General features: G+C 45.9%; 1 protein-coding gene across 1 annotated transcript in view; it reads right to left on the reverse strand.

Moving 5' to 3' along the window:
* Positions 1-717: 717 nt before the first annotated feature.
* The window catches only part of KANK1 (KN motif and ankyrin repeat domains 1), a 48,539-nt gene continuing 27,649 nt past the window's right edge, over positions 718-21,607 (reverse strand). Inside the window, 12 exon segments of the mRNA XM_033172964.1 lie at positions 718-1,043; positions 1,045-1,082; positions 2,273-2,371; positions 3,840-3,865; positions 3,868-4,039; positions 4,855-4,997; positions 7,821-7,887; positions 7,889-8,041; positions 11,258-11,345; positions 14,801-15,025; positions 16,655-16,757; positions 18,357-18,572. Of these exon segments, the coding sequence (XP_033028855.1) occupies positions 1,019-1,043; positions 1,045-1,082; positions 2,273-2,371; positions 3,840-3,865; positions 3,868-4,039; positions 4,855-4,997; positions 7,821-7,887; positions 7,889-8,041; positions 11,258-11,345; positions 14,801-15,025; positions 16,655-16,757; positions 18,357-18,572 (1,355 nt within the window). The 3' untranslated portion in view covers positions 718-1,018.

Consider the following 21,607-nt stretch of genomic DNA (forward strand, 5'->3'; position numbering starts at 1 on the left):
TATTAACCCCCCCACCCCCGTTTATAAGATGTCCCCTACTTTGGGGGACTCCTAATTAAGAAAATATGGGACGCGGGTGGTGCTGTGGTCTAAGCCACTGAGCCTCTTGGGATTGCCGATCGGAAGGTCGGCGGTTCGAATCCCCGCGACGGGGTGAGCTCCCTTTGCTCTGTCCCTGCTCCTGCCAACCTAGCATTTCGAAAGCACATCAAAGTGCAAGTAGATAAATAGTTACTGCTCCGGTGGGAAGGTAAACAGCATTCCCGTGCGCTGCTCTGGTTCGCCAGAACACCCTTGTCATGTTGACCACATGACCCGGAAACTGTCTGCAGACAAACTTCCTCAGCCTATAGAGCGAGATGAGCGCACAACCCCAGAAGAAGAAGAAGAAGAAGAAGAAGAAGAGTTTGGATTTGATACCCCGCTTTATCACTACCCTGAGGAGTCTCAAAGCGGCTCACATTCTCCTTTCCCTTCTCCCCCACAACAAACACTCTGTGAGGTGAGTGGGGCTGAGAGACTTCAGAGAAGTGTGACTAGCCCAAGGTCAGCCAGCAGCTGCATGTGGAGGAGCGGGATGCGAACCTAGTTCACCAGATTACGAGTCTACCACTCTTAACCACTACACCACACTGGCTCCCACAGAGTCGTCCACGGCTGGACTTAATGGTCAGGGGTCCCTTTACCTTTACCTTTAATTAAGAAAATGGGGATAAATTGACCAGAGTTCTTGACCTTTTTTTGGGGGGGGGGGTTGTTGCCCAGTCCATGTGGCAAGCAGGCACACATGCATGACCACCGTCACATTATGTACACGGATCCTAAGTAACGTTGTTAGGAAAGGTGCTGGCCTGACTTTTCTTCCGGTTGACCCTTCTCTATCTTTAGCTCTAGGCGTTTGCTTTCAGTTTGCTGGTGAGCTCAGGCACAAGGCGATTACATTCATATCTGTCACTGTAAAACAGTAACCGCTAGCAGCTTGGGAGAGGTGATACGAGAGCTTACAGATACATGTGCATTAGCAATCAAATGTGCCTCTATGTGGGACCGGGAGATGGCTTTCGTCCAAGCCTCGGGGTGCCCTAGAAAAGAAAAAGGAGAAGGCTGTTAAAGGTGGGGGGAAATTAAGTGGCCCCAGAACACCACTGACCCTTTAATGCTTACTGGATACTTTTATTGGCTCAAAGATAAGTGCAGCTCCACCAACTTCAGAAGAAGAAGAAGAAGAAGAAGAAGAGGAGGAGGAGTTTGGATTTGATATCCCGCTTTTCACTACCTGAAGGAGTCTGAAAGCGGCTCACATTCTCCGTTCCCTTCCTCCCCAACAACAAACACTCTGTGAGGTGAGTGGGCTGAGAGACTTCAGAGAAGTGTGACTAGCCCAAGGTCACCCAGCAGCTGCAGGTGGAGGAGCGGGGAAGCGAACCCGGTTCACCAGATTACGAGTCTACCACTCTTAACCACAGTTCTGAAGTGTGGGATGTGATACATAAGCAGAGTCAAGTACAACATTCCTTGTTTTCCTAGAGTGGACATGTGGGGTAATGTTTGGTCCAGCCAGTCGAAAACTTCCTGTTTCCTCCTGGGCTGGGACATACTTCCTTTGCATTTGACTAGGGGGGCATGACCTTACCTGTCCAGGTAAAAAAGGACAAGGCACACAGCACTCTCTTTGACTTTCTCCGTCGTTGGAGCAGCTTTTTAGCTAGAGATGCTTTCAGCCAACAGAGGACACTGGGATTATCCCCATATGGGATAGATCCACATGCATATACTTTGTAACTAAGTCTGCCTTCAAGGATCCAACTGTGAACTGAATGTGAGTAAACTTATTTTATACTTTACAAGATTGGGCATGTGTATTCTTTTAAGAAGGATATACACCAGGAATCTAATAGTGAGAGGCTTACACAAACCTGCAACCAGCTATGTTGTGCGTTTAAAGCGCCTACTTTGCTCCCCCCCTTCAGCGGCTTTTTTGGGTCTGGGTGTACTTGCATGCCTGGAAATTCCGGGCATGCGCAGTGCATCCGACGTGCGTCATGATGTCACGACGCACATTGTGACCCCGCCCCCAGGGGTGCGTCTGCGCTGCCGCCCCGGGCAGCAAAGAGGCTTCCTCCGCCACTAGGGAGAGACATACCAAGATCACTACTGGTTAAGTTTCTAAACTTTGAGAGTCACTGACTTGGACGAACACCCAAAAATCCTTTGGCCAACCATGACCACATAAACCAAAGAACTGTGTGTGGAATGGAACCATGTAACTCACCGGGGACTGTGTTTTGGAAAAGTTCACGTGAGCATAGAGAAGAACAGCTATATCCTTGTGCCCTGCCTCGAGGGCTATCGAAAGTGCCGTACTGCCATCCTTAAAAGAGAGAGAGAGAGAGATAATGCAAGTGTCCATCTAGATCTTTCTTAAAAGTGCAACAGCCTTTGAATGTTGAAAGATAGCAAAATGCAAGTCCTGTCATTCAGCCAGCCAAAACCGCATAGAGTAAGTTTCAAAAACATTTATTATACTTGGCAAGATTTGTGTTTCTGTTTTGTGGGGCAATGCAATTGTCAGGGGGTCTTCTCAACGAGGGAGCAGGATTATTACAAGAACACCGGGACCACAAGAACACCAAGTAATTTGGTGACCATTTTAGGAAGCTGAGCATTATATTGCTCAAGGGAAGAGAAATGGGGTGAAAAAGTTCATCAAATCTTACGAATTGGCTGTGATAGTTCCAGTTAACCACATTCTTAAATTTCAGACACTCCCAAAGGGCAGGTTTCTCTTTACGACTTTCCTACACGTGTAATCTTCACACACACACCCCCCCCAACCCCACAGTTGTCAGAATTACAGTCTGCTTATATTGCCTTATAAAGACTTCAAGATATAATGGTTGCAATTTCAGACACAGCCAGAGGTGCCAGTTTGCGAAGGCGATGGAGGGGGTTGACTTCAGGGTGTCGGGAGGAGTTGGGGGTGGAGCTGAACATGGCGGCAGCGCGGCTTCAATGGCTGCTAGCTCCTCCTCCTCCTCCAGCCACCACCAGCTGGGGGCTGCCTTGACCCTCCTTCCCGTCTGAGGCAGGTTTTGGAGTATGGCAACCAGATTTTTTTCAATGAATCCGGGGACACTTTTTTGTTGTTTTTTGAAGCTGAGTAGCAACAGGGAGTCAGCAGCGGGGATGTGAGTCAAAGACCCTGGGCCCAAGCACACATGCATGTTGTATGAAAGGTGCAAAGCCCTTCTTTTGCACCCTGTAAACTTAAATGCGCGGAGCTTTTAACAAACTGGGCAATGGCTGCCTGCCCGCAGCTCCCGAGCCTCCCCTGATCTGTCAAAACAAAGGGGAAGGGGGAAGGAGATGGGGAGGCTCGGAGTCATGGCGGGTGGTGCGCTGTTGCCCAGTTTTTAAAAAGCTCTGCGCATTTATGTTTCACAGGGTGCGAACGAAAAGCTTTGCACCTTGCCCAGCAGTGAAACTGTGCACCTTGCGCCCTTCCTGGGCAACGGCCGCCCACCCGCGACTCCTGAGCCTCCCCCATCAGTCAAAACAAAGGGGGAAGGGGGCAGGAGATCTGTACTGCTGCATGTTCCCGGTTCCCCTTCGGCAGTGGCGGTGGCAGCGGCAGTCGCAGCCCGGAGCCAGCCAGAGCCAACTGCGCTACCAGGCTGGCTCCGGGCGGCTGAGGCTGCTGCTGCTACATTCCCCAGGGACAGATTTGCAAATCTGGGGACATTCCGGGGACAGAATTTGTGCGGGGACAGATTTGCAAATCTGGGGACTGTCCCCAGGAACCGGGGATGTCTGGCAACCCTACTTTGGAGGCAACTCACATTATCCTCCAGCGTGCCGTTGCACCCGGCTGAGCCAGCAGAAGTTTGACTATTTCCACGTGTCCATGTTCGCTAGCGCACATCAAAGCCGTGGAGCCCTCGTCATCCTGGGTGTTGACATCTGCGCCGCAAGCCAGCAGAGCTTTCACCATATCTATTCGCCCGTGGCTCACAGCAAGCATGAGAGCCGTTTGGCCAGCCTGCATGCAGGAGAACAAAAATGATACACATTCCCTGGAGCACAGATTAGCTTAGTGGAGTCAAACTCCAGATCAAACTCTGTCTATCAGGGCCGGATTTCGGTTTGATGAGGCCCTAAGCTACTGAAGGGAATGGGGCCCTTTCTATGTCCAGCTGTCCTTTGTCAACAACAATTGTTCCCTTTTTTTGTTGTTGAATATATGCTATATGTTAATTTACGGACCTCATAGGTATCTCAATGCAGAAATCTGTTGCCCAGGCAGGCAGGCAGACTCTAGCGCCTGGCCAGCAAAATATGCCAGGAAATTGCAGTTTGCATGGGGTAAAGGTAAAGGTAAAGGGACCCCTGACCATTAGGTCCAGTCGCGGATGACTCTGGGGTTGCGGCGCTCATCTCGCTTTATTGGCCAAGGAAGCCGGCATACAGCTTGGGTCATGTGGCCAACATGACTAAGCCGCTTCTGGCGAACCAGAGCAGCGCACCGAAATGCCGTTTACCTTCCCAGCGGAGCGGTACCTATTTATTACTTGCAACTTTGACGTGCTTTCGAACTGCTAGGTTGGCAGGAGCAGGGTCCGAGCAATGGGAGCTCACCCCGTCCATGGGGATTCGAACTGCCGACCTTCTGATCGGCAAGCCCAAGAGGCTCAGTGGTTTAAACCCACACCGCCACCCGTGTCCCAAAGCAAAAACAAGAAGCGGCAGCTTGTTTTAAGTGATCTAGTGAAGTGACGAGGAAAGAAACACTAAGAGGCGGCTTCAGCCTGAACGTCTATCGCTGCGCAATGAAGGCCGAACACACATGACACCAACCTGGCTTGCTTTAGCATTGACATCTCCACAGGCAAAGAGCTCTTCCACTGTTCTCATTTCTTTCTCCGCGTCTACAGCTGCAAGAGCAGCCAACATAATGGGGGTATAGCCAGCCTTGTTCTGGTGATTTACATTGCAGACATCTGCAGAGGGGAAGAAGAGACCGTCTCTTGAGAAAGTTGGGTGCAAATAGAACTGAATCGTCTGTTACTAGAGCAGCGCTTTCAGAAGTTCAGCAATTCCTTACATAATGAAGATGATTCAGAAGGACTTTCCCGAAGAGGCAAGGCTGGTTCTTGAGCAAGTAAAGCAAACAACTCTCGTTTATTGTATGCATTAGAGGGGGGCACAAAGCCACATTTCATGCGACGGCTAAGGCAGTTAGCTTGAAGGCAATTGTTCAAAAATTCTATGAACAGAACTGCAGGAAGACAGTACCAACTTCTGCCAGAGTTCCAGGTATGCAGTGATAGAGCTTCGGATTTATACAGGAAACATCACACAAAACAGTGAAATAGTGGCCGAAATATATCAAAGTGCCTGCGCTGTTCCCCCCGCAACTTTACACGCTGTATAGCCATTAAGTAACTCTTTTTACATTTCCAAAGCTTTCAGACATGACTTGCCAGTTAAATGGCTTTCTTCGCCGAGCAGCATTTGTGTGGGGATCGAATATGCATTCAGGTCCCCCGAGGAACTGCCAAAAGCGAGGAAGCAAATTCCTAGCGCCAAGGAAGCTACTGCTTTTTGTTCAGGCCCAGCACACCAGGTTATTATCTTTGCCCAAGAGTCTCTAAAAGGAGTTCTGCAGGGCCTTCTAACCTGCTATCCAGGAAGTCTCGGATGTGCTCATTCGAATTTAAAAATACGTGGACAGACAGATTGCACACCATTCTATAAGATGTTTCGGGTGTATCTGAAGAAGTGTGCATGCACACGAAAGCTCATACCAAGAACAAACTTAGTTTGGTCTCTAAGGTGCTACTGGAAGGAATTTTTTTTTATTTTGTTTCAAATTTATTGGCTGCTGTTTCCAAGATACATATTCACATGTGACATTGGGACAAGAATGAACACTGAAGCAAAAGCACACATTCGCTGAAGTCGTAGCAGCTGATTAAGCCAATAATTATTTGTAGAGAACCGTAAACTACAGTTTTAAGCCAGTTTCCACTGCAGAGAATATTCTTAAAAAGGTGCAGTTTTCAATAAACATTTAAATGGAAACATTCAAATGCAAACAGTTAAAAATAAAAATCTAATTAACCTTGAGGTTACAAAATAAGCATACGCTATATATTAAAGCAACCCCAATTTAATAATAATAATAATAATAATAATAATAATAATAATAATAATAATAATTTTTTATTATACCCTGCCCATCTGGCTGGTTTCCCCAGCCACTCTGGGTGGCTTCCAACAAAATATTAAAATACAATAAGTCTATTAAACATTAAAAGCTTCCTAAACAGGATAGACTTGAGAGGAACAGGCAACCCAGAAGCCACCAAGGGAGACTGTCTTTCAGGACTTCAGCTCAGCTGGAGAGAATGGGGAAAGCTTCCTGGATGAGAAGAGGGAGCATCTGAATGCCCTTCCACCAAATCGTTGCGTTGTCCTGGGCCATAATGTGGCAGAAGGGCAACAGACCCATGCAGCAGCACAGCCACTCCATCACACGAGACCTTGTATGACTTCAGCTTGCTGAGAATCTCAACTTTTGTTTTTAAAATATGTTAAGCTGCTGAAATTTCAGAAGCAAAAAGGGGTGGTGGAATGAGGTTTCCAGGAACTGGAGAAATGGGAGGGATTCTGTGTCTTGCACGTATGACTAGCGCCCCGCATCTTCATGACTACGAAAACTGGAATTTTTTATTGAATTTTAATTCAATAGGCCTCTTGCCTCTGAAGTGTCCAGGACTCCACAGGTTCAAAATATGGGAAACTTTTGATCCCAGAACTTCCCAACTAAGACCCAGGTCTTTGGCAAGACCCACTTCTGGCAAGTTGTCTTATAAGGCAACCTGGTAACAGAAGGGCCTGAGCTGCCCATATCATTAAAAGCTCATTTAATTGCATGCAGAACGGTGAAAGGCGGTTTTCAATTGCAGCAACATTCATCCACTAATGAGAGCTCTAGTAACCTAGGTCTGAGTTGGAAGGAAGGGGCAGGTGACCGCAGGAAGTGTCTCTCTGCAGCTGCATGCTGGGAATTAAGGTGCTAGAGATCAGTCGGTGCTTAAGGGAGTGGTTGCACAAATTATAGAAATATTAAATGCTGGTGTTGTGTTGCACCGCCATGGTCCCCAGGACTTTTATAATCATCATCATTCTTTATTCGACCAGCAGTCAGAAAAAATACATTTATTCATACAAATTAAAACATCTAGAGGAACTTTAGAATAAAACATAGCCAATACTAACATGAAGCTATACAGATAACCCCTGTCAATGCAATTTTAGTCTTACGACGCTTAAGAGCTAGGAAAAGAAATTTGGCCACCAAGGAATCTGTTTTTTCCCCGTAACATTATTCAACAAATATAAAGCCTGTCTTTCTCTGGATAGAGAGCTAAGTTGAGATAAGAGTGGGGCTATGAGATTTTGCCTGAAATCTGTATAGAAAGGGCAAATCAAGAGAATATGTTCAGTGGACTCTACCTCTCCCAGGGCACAATGACAAACTCTCTGGGCGTATGGGACTCCTCTATACCTTCCCCACAATACCGCAGGTCCGAGGACATTTAATCTAGCCGCTGTGAGGTGTCTACGGTATTCCACATAGTGGATTTCCGCGAGATAAGGCGCTGGTGATAGATCTGCTCCCCCAGGAACATCCCTGGTTCCACAAGGGCTATGTCCTCTTGTCTAGCAATCCCAGGACTTTTATCTAACATTCTGCTGGAGACGGACCCAGTGCTCTGCACGGAGATCACGCAAGCCTTTCAGAACGGCCAACTTACTTGCATCTAAAAGCAGCTTCACAATTTCAAAGTTGGAGTGGGAGACGCTGTAATGGAGAGCTGTGTTTGCCATTGCCGTCGGCCATGTTGATGATGTATCTCAAGACTGCAGGAGAAACCTCCAGAAAAGCAGCTATGTAGTCCCCAACCATTGCAGGAACAGCCGACTTTTGGCTGGACACACGAAACCACTCGTGCTGGATGGTGTTTAAACAAAACCTCTGCCAAAGACAAACACACACACACACACAAGTTTTTCAAAGGGATGCCTGTATCTGCAAGCGGTTTTCTGTCCAGTACTGAAATTACAGGAAAAGTAGCCTTCTCCTTTAAATCAAAACTTAGGCCACCCACATTATATTATATTATTATTATTATTATTATTATTATATTATTATTATTATTCTTTTCCCAGCTTCTGTAGTATTTTAGCCACACAAAACACTTAGAAAAAAAGCACAAAGTGTCAGCCTCTGCTTTAACAGGGCTTGACTTTTACCCGCCTCCTGCAACAATTTTGAAATAAGTTATGTTCATGGACATTTGGAGGATAAAGAGAATGTGTTGTTGGTTGACAAAATAGTGCATGTGCACATGGGCGAGAGAGCATGTCAGACCGAGAATGCATGCAAGAATTGCCAAGAAAAGAGAACCATCCTTGGTGAGATCCACCAATCATTAAATTTATGCAGCATTTGAGAACGGCCCCATTTGCCCAGGCGTCGGGTGGTTGAAAGACATTGTTTCTGCATCTTTGAAACTATTAATTGTGAGGATACTTGGGCTTGCTTTTCTTTCTTAACACTGCATTGCTTTTATTGGTGCTAAAAGCAGCACCAGGGCAATAGACAACCACATGCCGTACGTCTCTAGGGAGTGCTCAACTGCTTCGGAAGAATCTGGTGCCCATGGACAAAAGCCACACTTTCAACATAGAATGAGCAGAAGCTCTGGTGCGCATACAAACTAATACTGAGTGATATGGAAGAAGGGTAGCTGGCAGGGCAGGTGTGTGACTGGCATGTCCTTTAACCCAGAAAATCTGGCTCTTGAGTCAGGACTGACATAAACTGAGCTTTATGGCTACAACACTCCAGAAATACTCATTATCTCAAAGGTGGCATTTGCATACATGTTCATCTGTATGTATACACTCAATGTAATTTTTCACAAAAATGATGCCATCAACCAGGGGTTGGCAAACTAAGGTACGCGGGCCGGATCAGGCCCAATTGCCTTCAGGATCCGGCCCACGGACTGTCTGTGGATCGGCGTGGGGATTCTGTTTGTTCGGGCTGCGCCATTTCCCCCCCCCCTTCGCCATTCCATCCCCCCCTCCCTCACACACACCACGGCGCCGCCTCCCTCCCTCCATCCCTCCCTCCCTCCTGGCTTCTCCCTGCCTGCCTAGAGGAGGAAGGGGGCTGGGCTGAGCGCCATTTTCAGCAGCCCCTCTCCGGAGCCAGCCCTTTCACGCCGCTCATCTTCCCTCTGCTGCCGCCCTGGTACTCCTGTGGGCCAGAGAGCGGAGCGGATGAGCTCACTCTGCCTACCCCCGAAAATCAGCAGCAGAGGCAGTAGTGGTGGTGGCAGCAGCCCTCTGGGAAGGCAAGCACAGCAGCTGGGGCTGGGGCAGAGGACTACTTGCACCCCTCGCCTCTTCTTCCAGCTATGCCCCCCCCGTGCCACTTCTCTGGCCCACCACAAGGTCTGAGGGACAGTTGGTTGGCCCACGGCTAAATTTTTTTGCCAACCCCTGCCATAAACAGTGTGAAGAAAAGCCTCCCAGAAAGCTCAGAGACAATGCAGGTTATCTGGGGGCACCTGTGGCTGAAGGGCAAGTGTTGGCCCGTCTGCTTTGATCTGCTCATCTGCATGGCATACTTCAGCCCAACTTCAGAAATGGAGAGAGGGAAAGAATTTCTTCCTGTGTTTGGCTAGAGTTGGAGTACATTCCACATTGGAGCACAAACGTTATACTTTCATAATCAAGAGGAATGCTAACATCCTATCCTGTGTACTTTCCCCAAACATGTTGGGGCTGCCAAGATCCGAAGCATGACTAAGTGAATGGGAGTTCTGCTTTCAGCAGCTCGAGGGTGCCTTGTGGGGCCTTAAAACAAGCCTTTCAAAAATGCTTTTTTTTTTTTAAAGAAAGTCCTTCAAATATTTATTTCTGAAGGCAGATGCCCATCCACAATAACTCATGGCTGAAGATCCCCAAGATGTGGGGCGGGGGGGGGGGATCCGTGAGCCCAACTCCCACCAAACCATATATTCCCCCCCCCAACCTCCCCAGCTTTCTTAAGGGGGGGGGGAAACTGCAGTGCTACGGGTTCTTGGCCTGGTCACTCACACCACAAGGATCCAGAGGAGCAGAGCTGATCTCCGTCAGGTTGCCTCCCTGAGGGAGGGAGGGAGGGAGGGCCGGCACCTCTGTGCAGCGACCACTGCTCCCCACCCCCAAGTCCCTGCCAAATTGGGCGCCTCCAGCTACTCGGGGAAGCGGAACTAGGCCACCCCATTCCCTGGCCTCAGGTTGACCGGGGGGGGGTGTTCTTCTGGGCTGTTCTCCTCTTTGTCCTTCTATTAATAGCTGCAATTAACGAGCGGCACAATGACGTTTGGGAAGGTAAGTGGCTGAAGTCCTTTTTGGATGGGACTGAAATTAGATACAAGCCTCCATCACTCTTAGCGAAGGGAAGGAACGCTTGGGGTTCAGCATGTCTGATCAACTTAGCGCACAAATGTGGCTACCTTCGCCTCTACCATGGTTCCCGAGTGCTCACAGTAGCTTAAGCAGGGGGGGGGGGGGGGGGCGGGAGGGGGCGGTGGGCCCCGGGCAGCGCCCCTGCTGAGGGTTGACACTTCAGGAGGTGGTCCCGTCCCCTGGACTAAAAAAAAAAATATTTTCGGCACTGTCGGGGTGGAGCCGCAGGGGCGGCCAGCCAGGATGGGTGTCAACCCCCCCCTCGCTGGCCGCCCCTGCGGCTCAGCCCCAGCAGCGCTGAAAATAGTCCCCCTCTTCCAGCGGCGGAGCTCGGCATGGAGGCAAGGGGCGGGCCAACGAGGTGGGGTCGCGTGCGTGATGATGTCATGACGCATGCACGCACCGTGATGCCCCACCCCTAGGGGTGCCTCTTGGCTTCACACCCGGGCACCCAAGGGGCTCAGAACGCCCCTGAGCTTAAGCAGGTGTACACAGATAGCTCTGCTGCAGGAAGCAGGAAGTGCAACCTGAAATTTCCCTTTTATGGGCCTTGCCATTTTTTGCTTCATCTGAGCAGGATCTGGCAAGCTGCAGCAACCAGGCAGTGACGTCTTGGCATATAGCCAGCTCTATGAAACAAGCAGCTAACCACTTCTCTTAGGCAGCTCAGATTTTAATGTGGCAACTAACGAGAGCATATACGATTTCCCCACGGCGCTGGACTTACAATCTCTTTGCTGAGCATAGCCTTTGGGTCATCGATGCTGCCTTTAAGAAGATGGCAGGCAGACAACATCTTTTCACTCAATTCATATCTGAAGGAGGAAAAAAAAAGAGAGGTTCTGTTTAAACGACACACTTTCTGGCATTCATGTTTGGGGCGGGGTGTGTGTGAAAAAGCAGTGTGCTCTTTATCAGCTGTTGCAATATGGAATCTATTCGGACAACAGAAGACAGTGGAGCTTCTCTGAGAAAGAAGAACAGTGGCATGAACTGGCTTTATATCAAGGAAGGTGGTCAGATGCCTTACGCATTTTATCCTAAACTTCCGGAGAAATATCCTCATAGGTCAATGCCTAGAATATCTCCCCACCCTCAGAAAGCCCCTCCAATTAGTCTAAAGGCTTTTTTTGTAAAAAAATAATAATGTTCAGGGGTACTCCTCATTTTCCTACTCATATTGAAACCCTGCCCTCGATAAGGCCAAACTTAAGATTCACAAAATGTTGAGGGGTATGTGTCCCCCTGCGTCTCCCCGGAGAAAAAGCGCTGGTAAAGGCTGTATAGAATCAGCAGTTGGGTACAAAGCCTGCGTACTTGAAAGCCCTTAAGCAGCGTCACCGTCTAGAGGACTGAAGTCAAGCAGGGAGATACAGGAGCTATCGTGCAAGACTTGGGAAGACCCCCTCCTATGCAACAGGAAATCTGGCTGCCTGAACCTATGGGTGGCTTGCTCCAATGTATGTTACTTAAGAACATGGGAAGCTAAGAAGAAGAAGAAGAAGAAGAAGAAGAAGAAGAAGAAGAAGAAGAGGAGGAGGAGGAGGAGGAGGAGGAGGAGGAGTAGGAGTTTGGATTTGATATCCCGCTTTATCACTACCCGAAGGAGTCACAAAGCGGCTAACATTCTCCTTTCCCTTCCTCCCCCACAACAAACACTCTAGTAAATAAGTAAAACTTTAATACGGTCAAAGACCAGCAGAAAAATAATACAATTCAGTTCATAAGTTAGATTTCTCTATCTTGTAGTAATATTGGATATTACACAGTTTTAAAATTGGCTATTAAAAACAGGGCTATTAAAAGCACAACAAACCCTCTGTGAGATGAGTGTGACTAGCCCAAGGTCACCCAGCATCTGCATGTGGAGGAGCGGGGAAGCGAACCCGGTTCACCAGATTATGAGTCCACCGCTCTAAACCACTACACCACACTGGCTCTCTCTACCTTGTACATTGGAACCTTGGTTCCCGAATGGCTTGGTTGCCAAATAAATTGGCTCCCGAGCGCCGTAAACACGGAAGTCAGTGTTCCAGTTTGAGAATGTTTTTCGGAAGCTGAACGTCCGACGCAGCTTCCACCAGAATGCAGGAAGCTCCTACAGCCAATCAGAAGCTGTGCCTTGGTTTTCGAATGGTTTTGGGAGTCAAACGGACTCCCAGAACGGATTAAGTTCAAGAACCGAGGTACCACTGTACTGAGTCAGACCTTTAGTTCATCTAGCTCAATATATCCATCTGGTATGCAGGATGAGACCCTACCTGCCGCAGACTGTCTCACCAGAGTGGTGCATGCTCTAGTTATCTCTTGCTTGGATTACTGCAATGTGCTCTATGTGGGGCTACCTTTGAAGGTGACCCGGAAACTACAACTAATCCAGAATGTGGCAGCTAGACTGGTGACTGGGAGCGGCCACTGAGACCACATAACACCGGTCTTGAAAGACCTACATTGACTCCCGGCACATTTCCGAGCACAATTCAAAGTGTTGGTGCTGACCTTTAAAGCCCTAAACGGCCTCGGTCCTGTATACCTGAAGGAGCGTCTCCACCCCCATCGTTCTTCCCGGACCCTGAGGTCCAGCTCCGAGGGCCTTCTGGCGGTTCCCTCCCTTCAAGAAGCGGACGTTACAGGGAACCAGGCAGAGGGCCTTATCGGTAGTGGCACCCGCCCTGTGGAACGCCCTCCCACCAGATGTCAAAGAGAAAAACAACTACCAGACTTTTAGAAGACATCTGAAGGCAGCCCTGTTTAGGGAGGCTTTTAATGTTTAATAGATTATTGCATTTTAATGTTCTGTTGGAAGCCGCCCAGAGTGGCTGGGGAAACCTAGCCAGATAGGTGGGGTAATAATAATAATAATAATAATAATAATAATAATAATAATAATAAATTATCTTCGCTGACTGGCAACAGCTCTCCATGAACTGAGACAGCCCTACTTGGAGCCGCTGGGGATTGAGGGTGTGGCCTTCTGAATGGCAAACAGCTGCTCTACCCTAGAGCCACGGTCACGCCATGACATATATGCTACATCGCAAGCATCTCTGGCAAGCTACACTTGAAGTCATTTAGGCCCCCATTGTACAATCGTGCCAGAGACTAATTTGCAAAGGGTGTTTGTGTCACGAAGGACAGGACTGCCAATTATACTGGAGCAATCAGCTATTATTTCCAGCCTTACGATTCTAAACTGTGCAATACATTTGAATTATGCCATCTAATCAAGCGGCGGATGTTTAATTAATAGTAATGATGGAAACATTATTGAGTGGCATCTGATTAAACGGCACTCATCACTCAAGAAATAGGCGTTGCTTGAGGGCTACTGAAACATCAACAAGGAGCTTCCATGTTTGATTTCTGCCATTATTGTGCTACCGTTTAAGTCTCTTGACACACTGCTAACTCTACATGTTAGCAATTCCCCGTCACTGCCCCCCCCCCAACTCAAGGGGCGTTTCATTTTGGCTCTCATTTGCAAACCATATTTCTAGCTTTAGTATATTCATTATGTTAAGAAATAATAAAAAAACACACATACAGTACTGCCTACAATGCAAAGCACAGTGCGTGTTTGAATCCTATTTATCAGAGGTACAAACAAATTGTGGGACAGCGACTTAACATTCATATAGTTTGGGTTTAATAGACCACACTCAGCATATTTCTCAGTCTAGAAAGATTAGTAGACATATGCGGACTTCAGAAGGAGGAATTACACAGGAAACCAAGGAGGCAGCGTTAGAAGAGGGAGAATCTTGCGGCTATGAACACAGTTTTGGACGGAGGCAGCTGTGTAGTTCTCCTGCCTGCCCTTTGTCCAATGGCCATGTTGATTAAACATACTTAAAAATTTACATGCTTTTAACAGGTCTATGAAAATTTGGAAGGACTTACAAGGGGGCTCGAGATATCCCTGTTTCGTTCTTTCTTTTTATGGTACTGGGGAACAGGTCTTACGGGGAGGGGGGAATAAGAGAGGCACACCTGGTAGAAAGTGCAGATACAGCAACTTGAAAGTACAGAGAAGTGAAAATAATGCTTTGAAAATTTGGGGTCCTCAGAAATATACAAGGAGATTGCAGAGACGGCTGCTCTGAATATTAAGCAACCCACAAAGCAGGAATTAGCTTCTAGATTCCGAAAATAAGTCTTGCGTTCAACTTGGCCCCCAAAGCTTAGGCTGCAGACAACTACCAAGGGTCAGAATTGGGGTCTAGTTTCCCTGAACACGTAACATTTTTGAATGCGTAAATGGCAACAGTACCTCTCACGGATTTCCACTTTCTCCATCTCAGTCTCTTGAACCTCCACCATTTCTTCCACCCTGGCAGACTTAACATCTCCGGCGTTTCTCTCCTGCTGTCCTTCTACCGCAAGCACACTGCCATTCTCTTCAATTTGAGCATATTCGTTCCCGACACACTCATCATCGGACTCAGACGACGAACTCTCTTCTGAACTAGAATCGTCACTTGAGGTTGTTTCATACCTACACGACAAAATTCTGTTGTCTATCAATGCTGTGTATAAATTCATTTTATTTAATAAGCAGCTTATTAAAAATGTCGCTTATTTCATTTCACTTAAGTATCTGCGAGAGTCCAGTTGTTCACAGATTACATTTATAGAGGAGGAATAAACCATGTCCAGAAAAGTCTGACGGATTCTCTCCAAAGGGTTCAAAAGTTAAGATTTGTAGTAAAACACTTTCTAGGAGAGGAGAAATCAAGCAGGGAAACAGACGTTAGTCAATGCTAACATAACCACAGTACGACAACAAATCTAACTTTCTAAAAACCTGACTGGTTCATGCAAATACCGTGTCACCCCACGAAGATTACAACATTTCAGCATCAATTGCTGTTTTGTATACAAAGACATTTCCAATTGTTCTTGCGAACTGGTCTTGTCAGAGGGAGGAAACGTTGCAGAAAATCCAATTTGTTTTTATGAAAAGGAAGACACGCTGAAAGTGAGGGGGATCTACTAAATGCATGGCAAACTGACAGCTGCGTTCAGTTAATCTGAAAGACCATAAAACTGGATAATTCATGGGCATTTAGTGTAAAAGGTGCTAGCCAATGAGAACCCTGCAGAACAGGAAGTGACCAGGCCAAATATGAGGTCCCTGAATGGGTACTCGCTGGGCGGCAGACTTAAGTCACATCATTAAGTTTGCATGCATTGGAGAGGCACATCTGGTTTAATATCACTACGGCTTTTTGAGAGTGAGTGTTTACTAGTACTAGCTGTGATCCACTATCAGTAGCACAATAATATTATGTTGTCCACTTAATATATTAGAGGGGAAGTTTTGCTGCAAGAGAATATAATATTTTTTGATGTCTTAAAATACACAATGGAAGATCCAGGTTCCACTTCTCTCCCCTGAAGAGAAGCACAAAGCCTTGAAAGAGCTGCATTATTTTATTTTATTTTATTTTTAAAAGGAAAAAGAGAGAAGGCTCGTGAAATGGTGTGGAATTGCTAAAAAGGAACAGGAGATTCTTCTTCCTGACCATAGGGTGGGGGGCACAAATGACGCAGTGGGGGAAAGGAGTAAAGTGCCGGCCACATTCTAGGCAGCTCTCATTCCCGACATCATAAAAAGCTAGTTGTGGAAAGAAGCACGTTGCTATTTGAGGGCTAGAAAAATGGGAATTTGCATGCAGCGGAAACTGTACGCAGCAGAGAAACACATGGAACCCACAAAACAAAGAGGAACTATTGCACAGAAAGCTAGTACTTAGGTTGTCATATTGTGAAGTCTCCTTTTGTTTTCGTAACCAGAAGAATGGGCATTACAGTCGTACCTCAGAAGTTGAACGGAATTCGTTACAGAAGTCCATTCGGCTTCCAAAATGTTCAGAAACCAAGGCGCCGCTTCCGATTGGCCGCAGGAATCTCCTGCAGCCAATCGGAAGCTGCAGAACCCACGTTGGACGTTTGGGTTCCAAAAAACATTCGCAAACCAGAACACTCACTTCTGGGTTTGCAGCGTTTGGGAGCCGAAATGTTCGAGTCGCAAGGCATTCGGCTTCCGATGTACGACTGTAGTCAGTTTTGCATCTGTGACTTTGAAAAGGAAGCAGCTTATTTGAAACCTGGAACTCCTTACCCTCCATTAATCCCGACAAACTGCAGGTTCTTCTTCCCATTCTCTTCCTTTTTCCCATCCTTCTTCTTCATGATGGACTTCAGCATGCCCTCATTTGCACATACTGGGAGGGACAGAGAGAGAGAGAGAGAGAGAGAGAGAGAGAGAGAACCACAATAACACACTTCAGCAAAGGTTTTGCATCCTTATGTGTGCTGCTGTTTCAGAACTTAAAGCACAGGTCAGCAATCTTTTTCAGCCGTGGCTGGCTGGTCCACCGTCCCTCAGACCATGTGGTGGGCCGGACTATATTTTGGGAAGTGGGGGGAATGAATGAATTCCTATGCCCTACAAATAACCCAGAGATGCACTTTAAATAAAAGGACACATTCTACTCATGTAAAAACCCGCTGATTCCAGGACCGTCCGCAGGCCGGATTGAGAAGGTGAGTGGGTCACATCTGGCCCACGGGCCCTAGGTTGCCTACCCCTGTCTTAAAGCCAAGCTGCTCTGGTTCACTTATAGATTTAAAATGTACCGGTGTGGTTATAAGCAAATAAGGTTGTGTCCCAATGAATAATGCAATGGAAATTCGCCCTCCCCTGACCCCTCTTCCTCTTGCTCAGCTGCCTCCTCTCCCAGCCTTTGGATTATTTATTTATTTAAAAAATCTGTATACTGAAATTTAACAAAAAAATAAAACATTTAAGAAAGCAAAGCGGTTTGAAACAATTATAATACAACAAAAACCAAACAAAAATTGAAATAGTTATTACCTAAAACATTTTTCTGAACTGTTTGCATAAGCCTGTTGGCAATCATGTAAAAAGGGGTTCAAAAGGGATTTAGAAGTATGAGTTACAGGTGGGTAGCCGTGTTGGTCTGCCATAGTCAAAACAAAATAAAAAAATCTTTCCAGTAGCACCTTAGAGACCAACTAAGTTTGTTCTTGGTATGAGCTTTCGTGTGCATGCACACTGTATCTGAAGAAGTGTGCATGCACACGAAAGCTCATACCAAGAACAAACTCAGTTGGTGTCTAAGGTGCTACTGGAAAGAATTTTTTATTTTTTTTAGAAGTATGAGACACAAGTGGTTTCAGAGCTTACTTTGAAATACAGTCGTACCTTGGAAGTCCATTCTGGAAGTCCGTTTGACTTCCAAAACGTTGGGAAACCAAAGCACGGCTTCTGATTGGCTGCAGGAAGCTCCTGCAGCCAATCGGAAGCGCCGTTGGACGTTCGGCTTCCCAAAAAACGTTCGGAATCTGGAACGCTCACTTCCAGTTTTCCATCTTTCGGGAGCTGAAATGTTTGGCAACTAAGCCGTTCGAGATCCAAGGTACGACTGTATACATTTCCTTTGTGTTGCAAGAGACAGGGTGTCATTATATTTGGGTTGCTGAGAAATATATATTGTCTGCAACAATCATAGAATCGTACAGTAGCAAGGGACTTTGTGGAACATGCAGCTGCCCCATACTCGGATCAGACCTGCAACCTTGGCATTATCAGCACCAGGCTCTAACCAGATCAGCATGGAGCAAGGGTATAATTCTATTATAAATTACATTTCTCCTGCTTGAATTAATGACATTTTCCCTAAAAGAGTTCCACTTGAGAGTGGTGCACAAAGAAGCCATAACTGGCCAGGTCAGTTTATTTACAAACTAACAACAGCACAAATAACAACAAAGCAAAAAAGCAATAATAAACCAATTACCATAAAGCCCAGAGGCAAGCTGGTCATCTGTAAGATTAATTGGAGACATGCTGCTGTCTTGGGACGGCGGGGCTGTCCGGTCCGGTCCTGCTCCCACAAGGGTGGTCTTCTCCTTGCTTATTGGCCCCATCTCCTGACCCAGTTTCAACACCTGGGAGCTTGAAACTGAATGAGAACTACCAGGGTGGCCACGAGGGACGTGCAACAAATTGTCTGCTGTTAGCAAAGAAAGGAGTGGATTACTGAACCCTTTAAGCTTCTGGCTTAATGTTTCTGTTATACAGTGGTCCCTTGGTTCTCAAACGCCTTGGTACTCAAACAACTTGGAACCCAAACACTGCAAACCCGGAAGTAAGTGTTCCGGTTTGCGAACTATTTTCAGAAGCCGAACGTGCTCCGTTTTGAGTGCCACGCTTCCAATTTGAGTGTTACGCTGAGGTCTGTCTGTTTTTGCTATTTATTTTGCGTTTTTGTGGCTCCTTTTTTGTTTTTGTGACTGTGCGGAACCCAGTTCAGCTACGGATTGATTGACTGTGTGACTGCAGTGCACGGAAGAAGTGTGCATGCACACGAAAGCTCATACCAAGAACAAACTTAGTTGGTCACTAAGGTGCTATGGGAAGGAATTTTTTTATTTTTTGTTTTGTTTTGCAGTACATTATTTATTGTTTTCATTTTATGGATCAATGGTCTCATTACATAGTAAAATTCATGTTAAACTGCTGTTTTAGGGGTTGTTTTTAAAAGTCTGGAACAGATTAATGCATTTTGCATTACTTTCTATGGGAATGCGCGCCTTGGTTTTGGAAGGCTTTGGTTTTGGAACGGACTTCCGTAATGGATTAAGTTTGAGAACCAAGGTCCCACTGTACTCAATTTCTAGTATTTTGTTATATATGGAAATGCCTCAAATATCCACAATGCACAACAGACTGTTTGCTCCTGTTTGGATGCCAGGAATAGACACCCTCCATCCCTTGTATCCTGGTCACAGAGGCTGTGGCAGCAATAGTAATAATATTAATAATTTTACTATTTATACCTTGTCCATCTGGCTGGGTTTCCCCAGCCACTCTGGGCAGCTTACAGCAAAATATTAAAAATAATAAAATGTCAAACACTGAAAACTTCCCAATACAGGGTTGCCTTCAGATGTCTTCTAAAAGATGTGTAAATCTTTATCTCCTTGGCCTCTGAAGGGTGTTCCACAGGGAAGGTGCCACTACTGAGAAGGCCCTGTAACTTCGCTTCTCACAGGGAGGGAACCAGCTGAAGCCCAGCTGATGTAGGTGCTTTCCCCCCCCCATTGGGGGGGGGGAGACATGCCCACACCATTCCCCCATTTTTTCAGTTCTTGAAGTTAAAACAATTTGAACGGATAACATTTGAAGATATTTCACTGGACTTATTTCATTTTCTAAAATTACCATCTTGCTTTTCTTTTCAGAATTCAAGGACATCAGTTTTTACTTGTATAAAAAGGCGCTGCTGTTCAATGACCACAGGCAAAAAGTTAATAATAAACAGTCCCTGCCATGGGATAAATCTAACATCTGGAAATGAAGCTGCTTACTTCTACATCTCACACCTCTGTCTTCCAGAGAAAAAGATGCTCTTGGACGTTTTGCAGCAAGGTAGTTGCCAAAATAAGGGGTGGGAATATTCGTTTATTTTATTTAAAGCATTTATTAGCCAGGACTCAGAGTGCTTACAAAGCGAGACATAAAATATAGCATTATTATTATTGTTGTTATTAAAAGAGACAATGGCCCTTCAGCATATTGAGAATAAATTATTTCTAGTTTCTTCCAATAAATGTGGAGTCTTTGTGGAACACCATTAAAAGCTAAGCTTCGAAAGCCGACTGATTCAGGACAGCAAAACCCATCCAATGAAATGTGGAAGGATACAAATTCAAAGTTTTAAGAGCTCTTCCTGGAAGATGCTGGAGGCAGCTGGGAGAAGCTGGAATGTGTCCCTGAGTCTTTCAAAGTGTGCTTTTCTTTCTGGGAAACTGCGATTTTGTTTTTCTTATTATTATCCTGGTACAACTCCTATACACACATTAAACAACTGCAGACATTTAAAAAGATGTTTCCAAGAAGGAAAGAGGGGGGAAATGTTTTGAAAGATACAGGATTGTTCTTGCAAAACAAGGCTGATTTTCAAAAGGCTCCATGGGAGTCGCCCTGACACATGGAACTACTATTACTCACGCACTAAGAGGCTGAGCTGCCATTCATTTTAAGGCCTCTAAATATTTTAAGTTTGAGGTCTGTGCGGAAAATATTTTCTTTAAAAAAAACAAGTACGGTAGCAATGTAGCTCCCAATAGCCATTAAGCCACTATACGGCACGCTTGACTAAAACAGATAGTGGAAACTTGTGTGACTTCCCACACCAATTTTAAAAGTTACTTTACGTAAGTAAAATGATCGTATCCCTTTTGTAAATCAATAAAGGGCTTCTAAAATCAAACGCAGTGGGAAAAGTCAGCAAATTAAATTATACTATAAATTAAATTAATTAAATTAAATTCTACCCAAGAGTAGATCCAGCGAGAGCAATGAGCCTCGTGTCACTCATGTTCATTAATTTCAGTGGATCTACCTGGAGTATAACTTTGTTGGCTAACACCCAGCAGGTTTAGCTTCTGCTAAAATAAAGGCTTAATTTTATGCAAGTGTCTAGGACCTCGGGAAACCTACATCTATCATAAACAGTCACTTCAAGCTTTAATTTTTGTAAAAAAAAAAAGATTCCTGCAAACTGTGGACAAAGAGAAGATTGTATCTGCGATGGGGATTTTCTGAATGGAAGGGCATTTGAGCCAAGTGAGCCCCTACCTGCTACCTTGATGCTGTAAGGCCCAGGCCTTACAGGGAACTAAGACCAGGGGATTAGGTGCAATGGTGCAAATTCATTGTTAAATAATGGAAGGATGGGATAACGGTCAGCGTATGATGGCTGTTCAGAGAAATCACTTAAAAAAGACCAGACCACCATAGGGAGGTACAAAATCTGGACACTTCCCATTACATCACTAATAATTACAGGTCACACAGATTGTGTATGTAATGCCCAACATCCCTAGGACAAGTTACAGGTAGGTAGCTGTGTTGGTCTGCCGTAGTCGAAACAAAATAAAAAAAATTCCTTCCAGTAGCACCTTAGAGACCAACTAAGTTTGTTATTGGTATGAGCTTTTGTGTGCATGCATCTGAAGAAGTATCTGAAGAAGTTTGCATGCA

The sequence above is a fragment of the Lacerta agilis genome, chromosome 16 (genome assembly GCF_009819535.1).
Source record: "Lacerta agilis isolate rLacAgi1 chromosome 16, rLacAgi1.pri, whole genome shotgun sequence".
Classification (NCBI taxonomy): Eukaryota; Metazoa; Chordata; class Lepidosauria; order Squamata; family Lacertidae; genus Lacerta; species Lacerta agilis.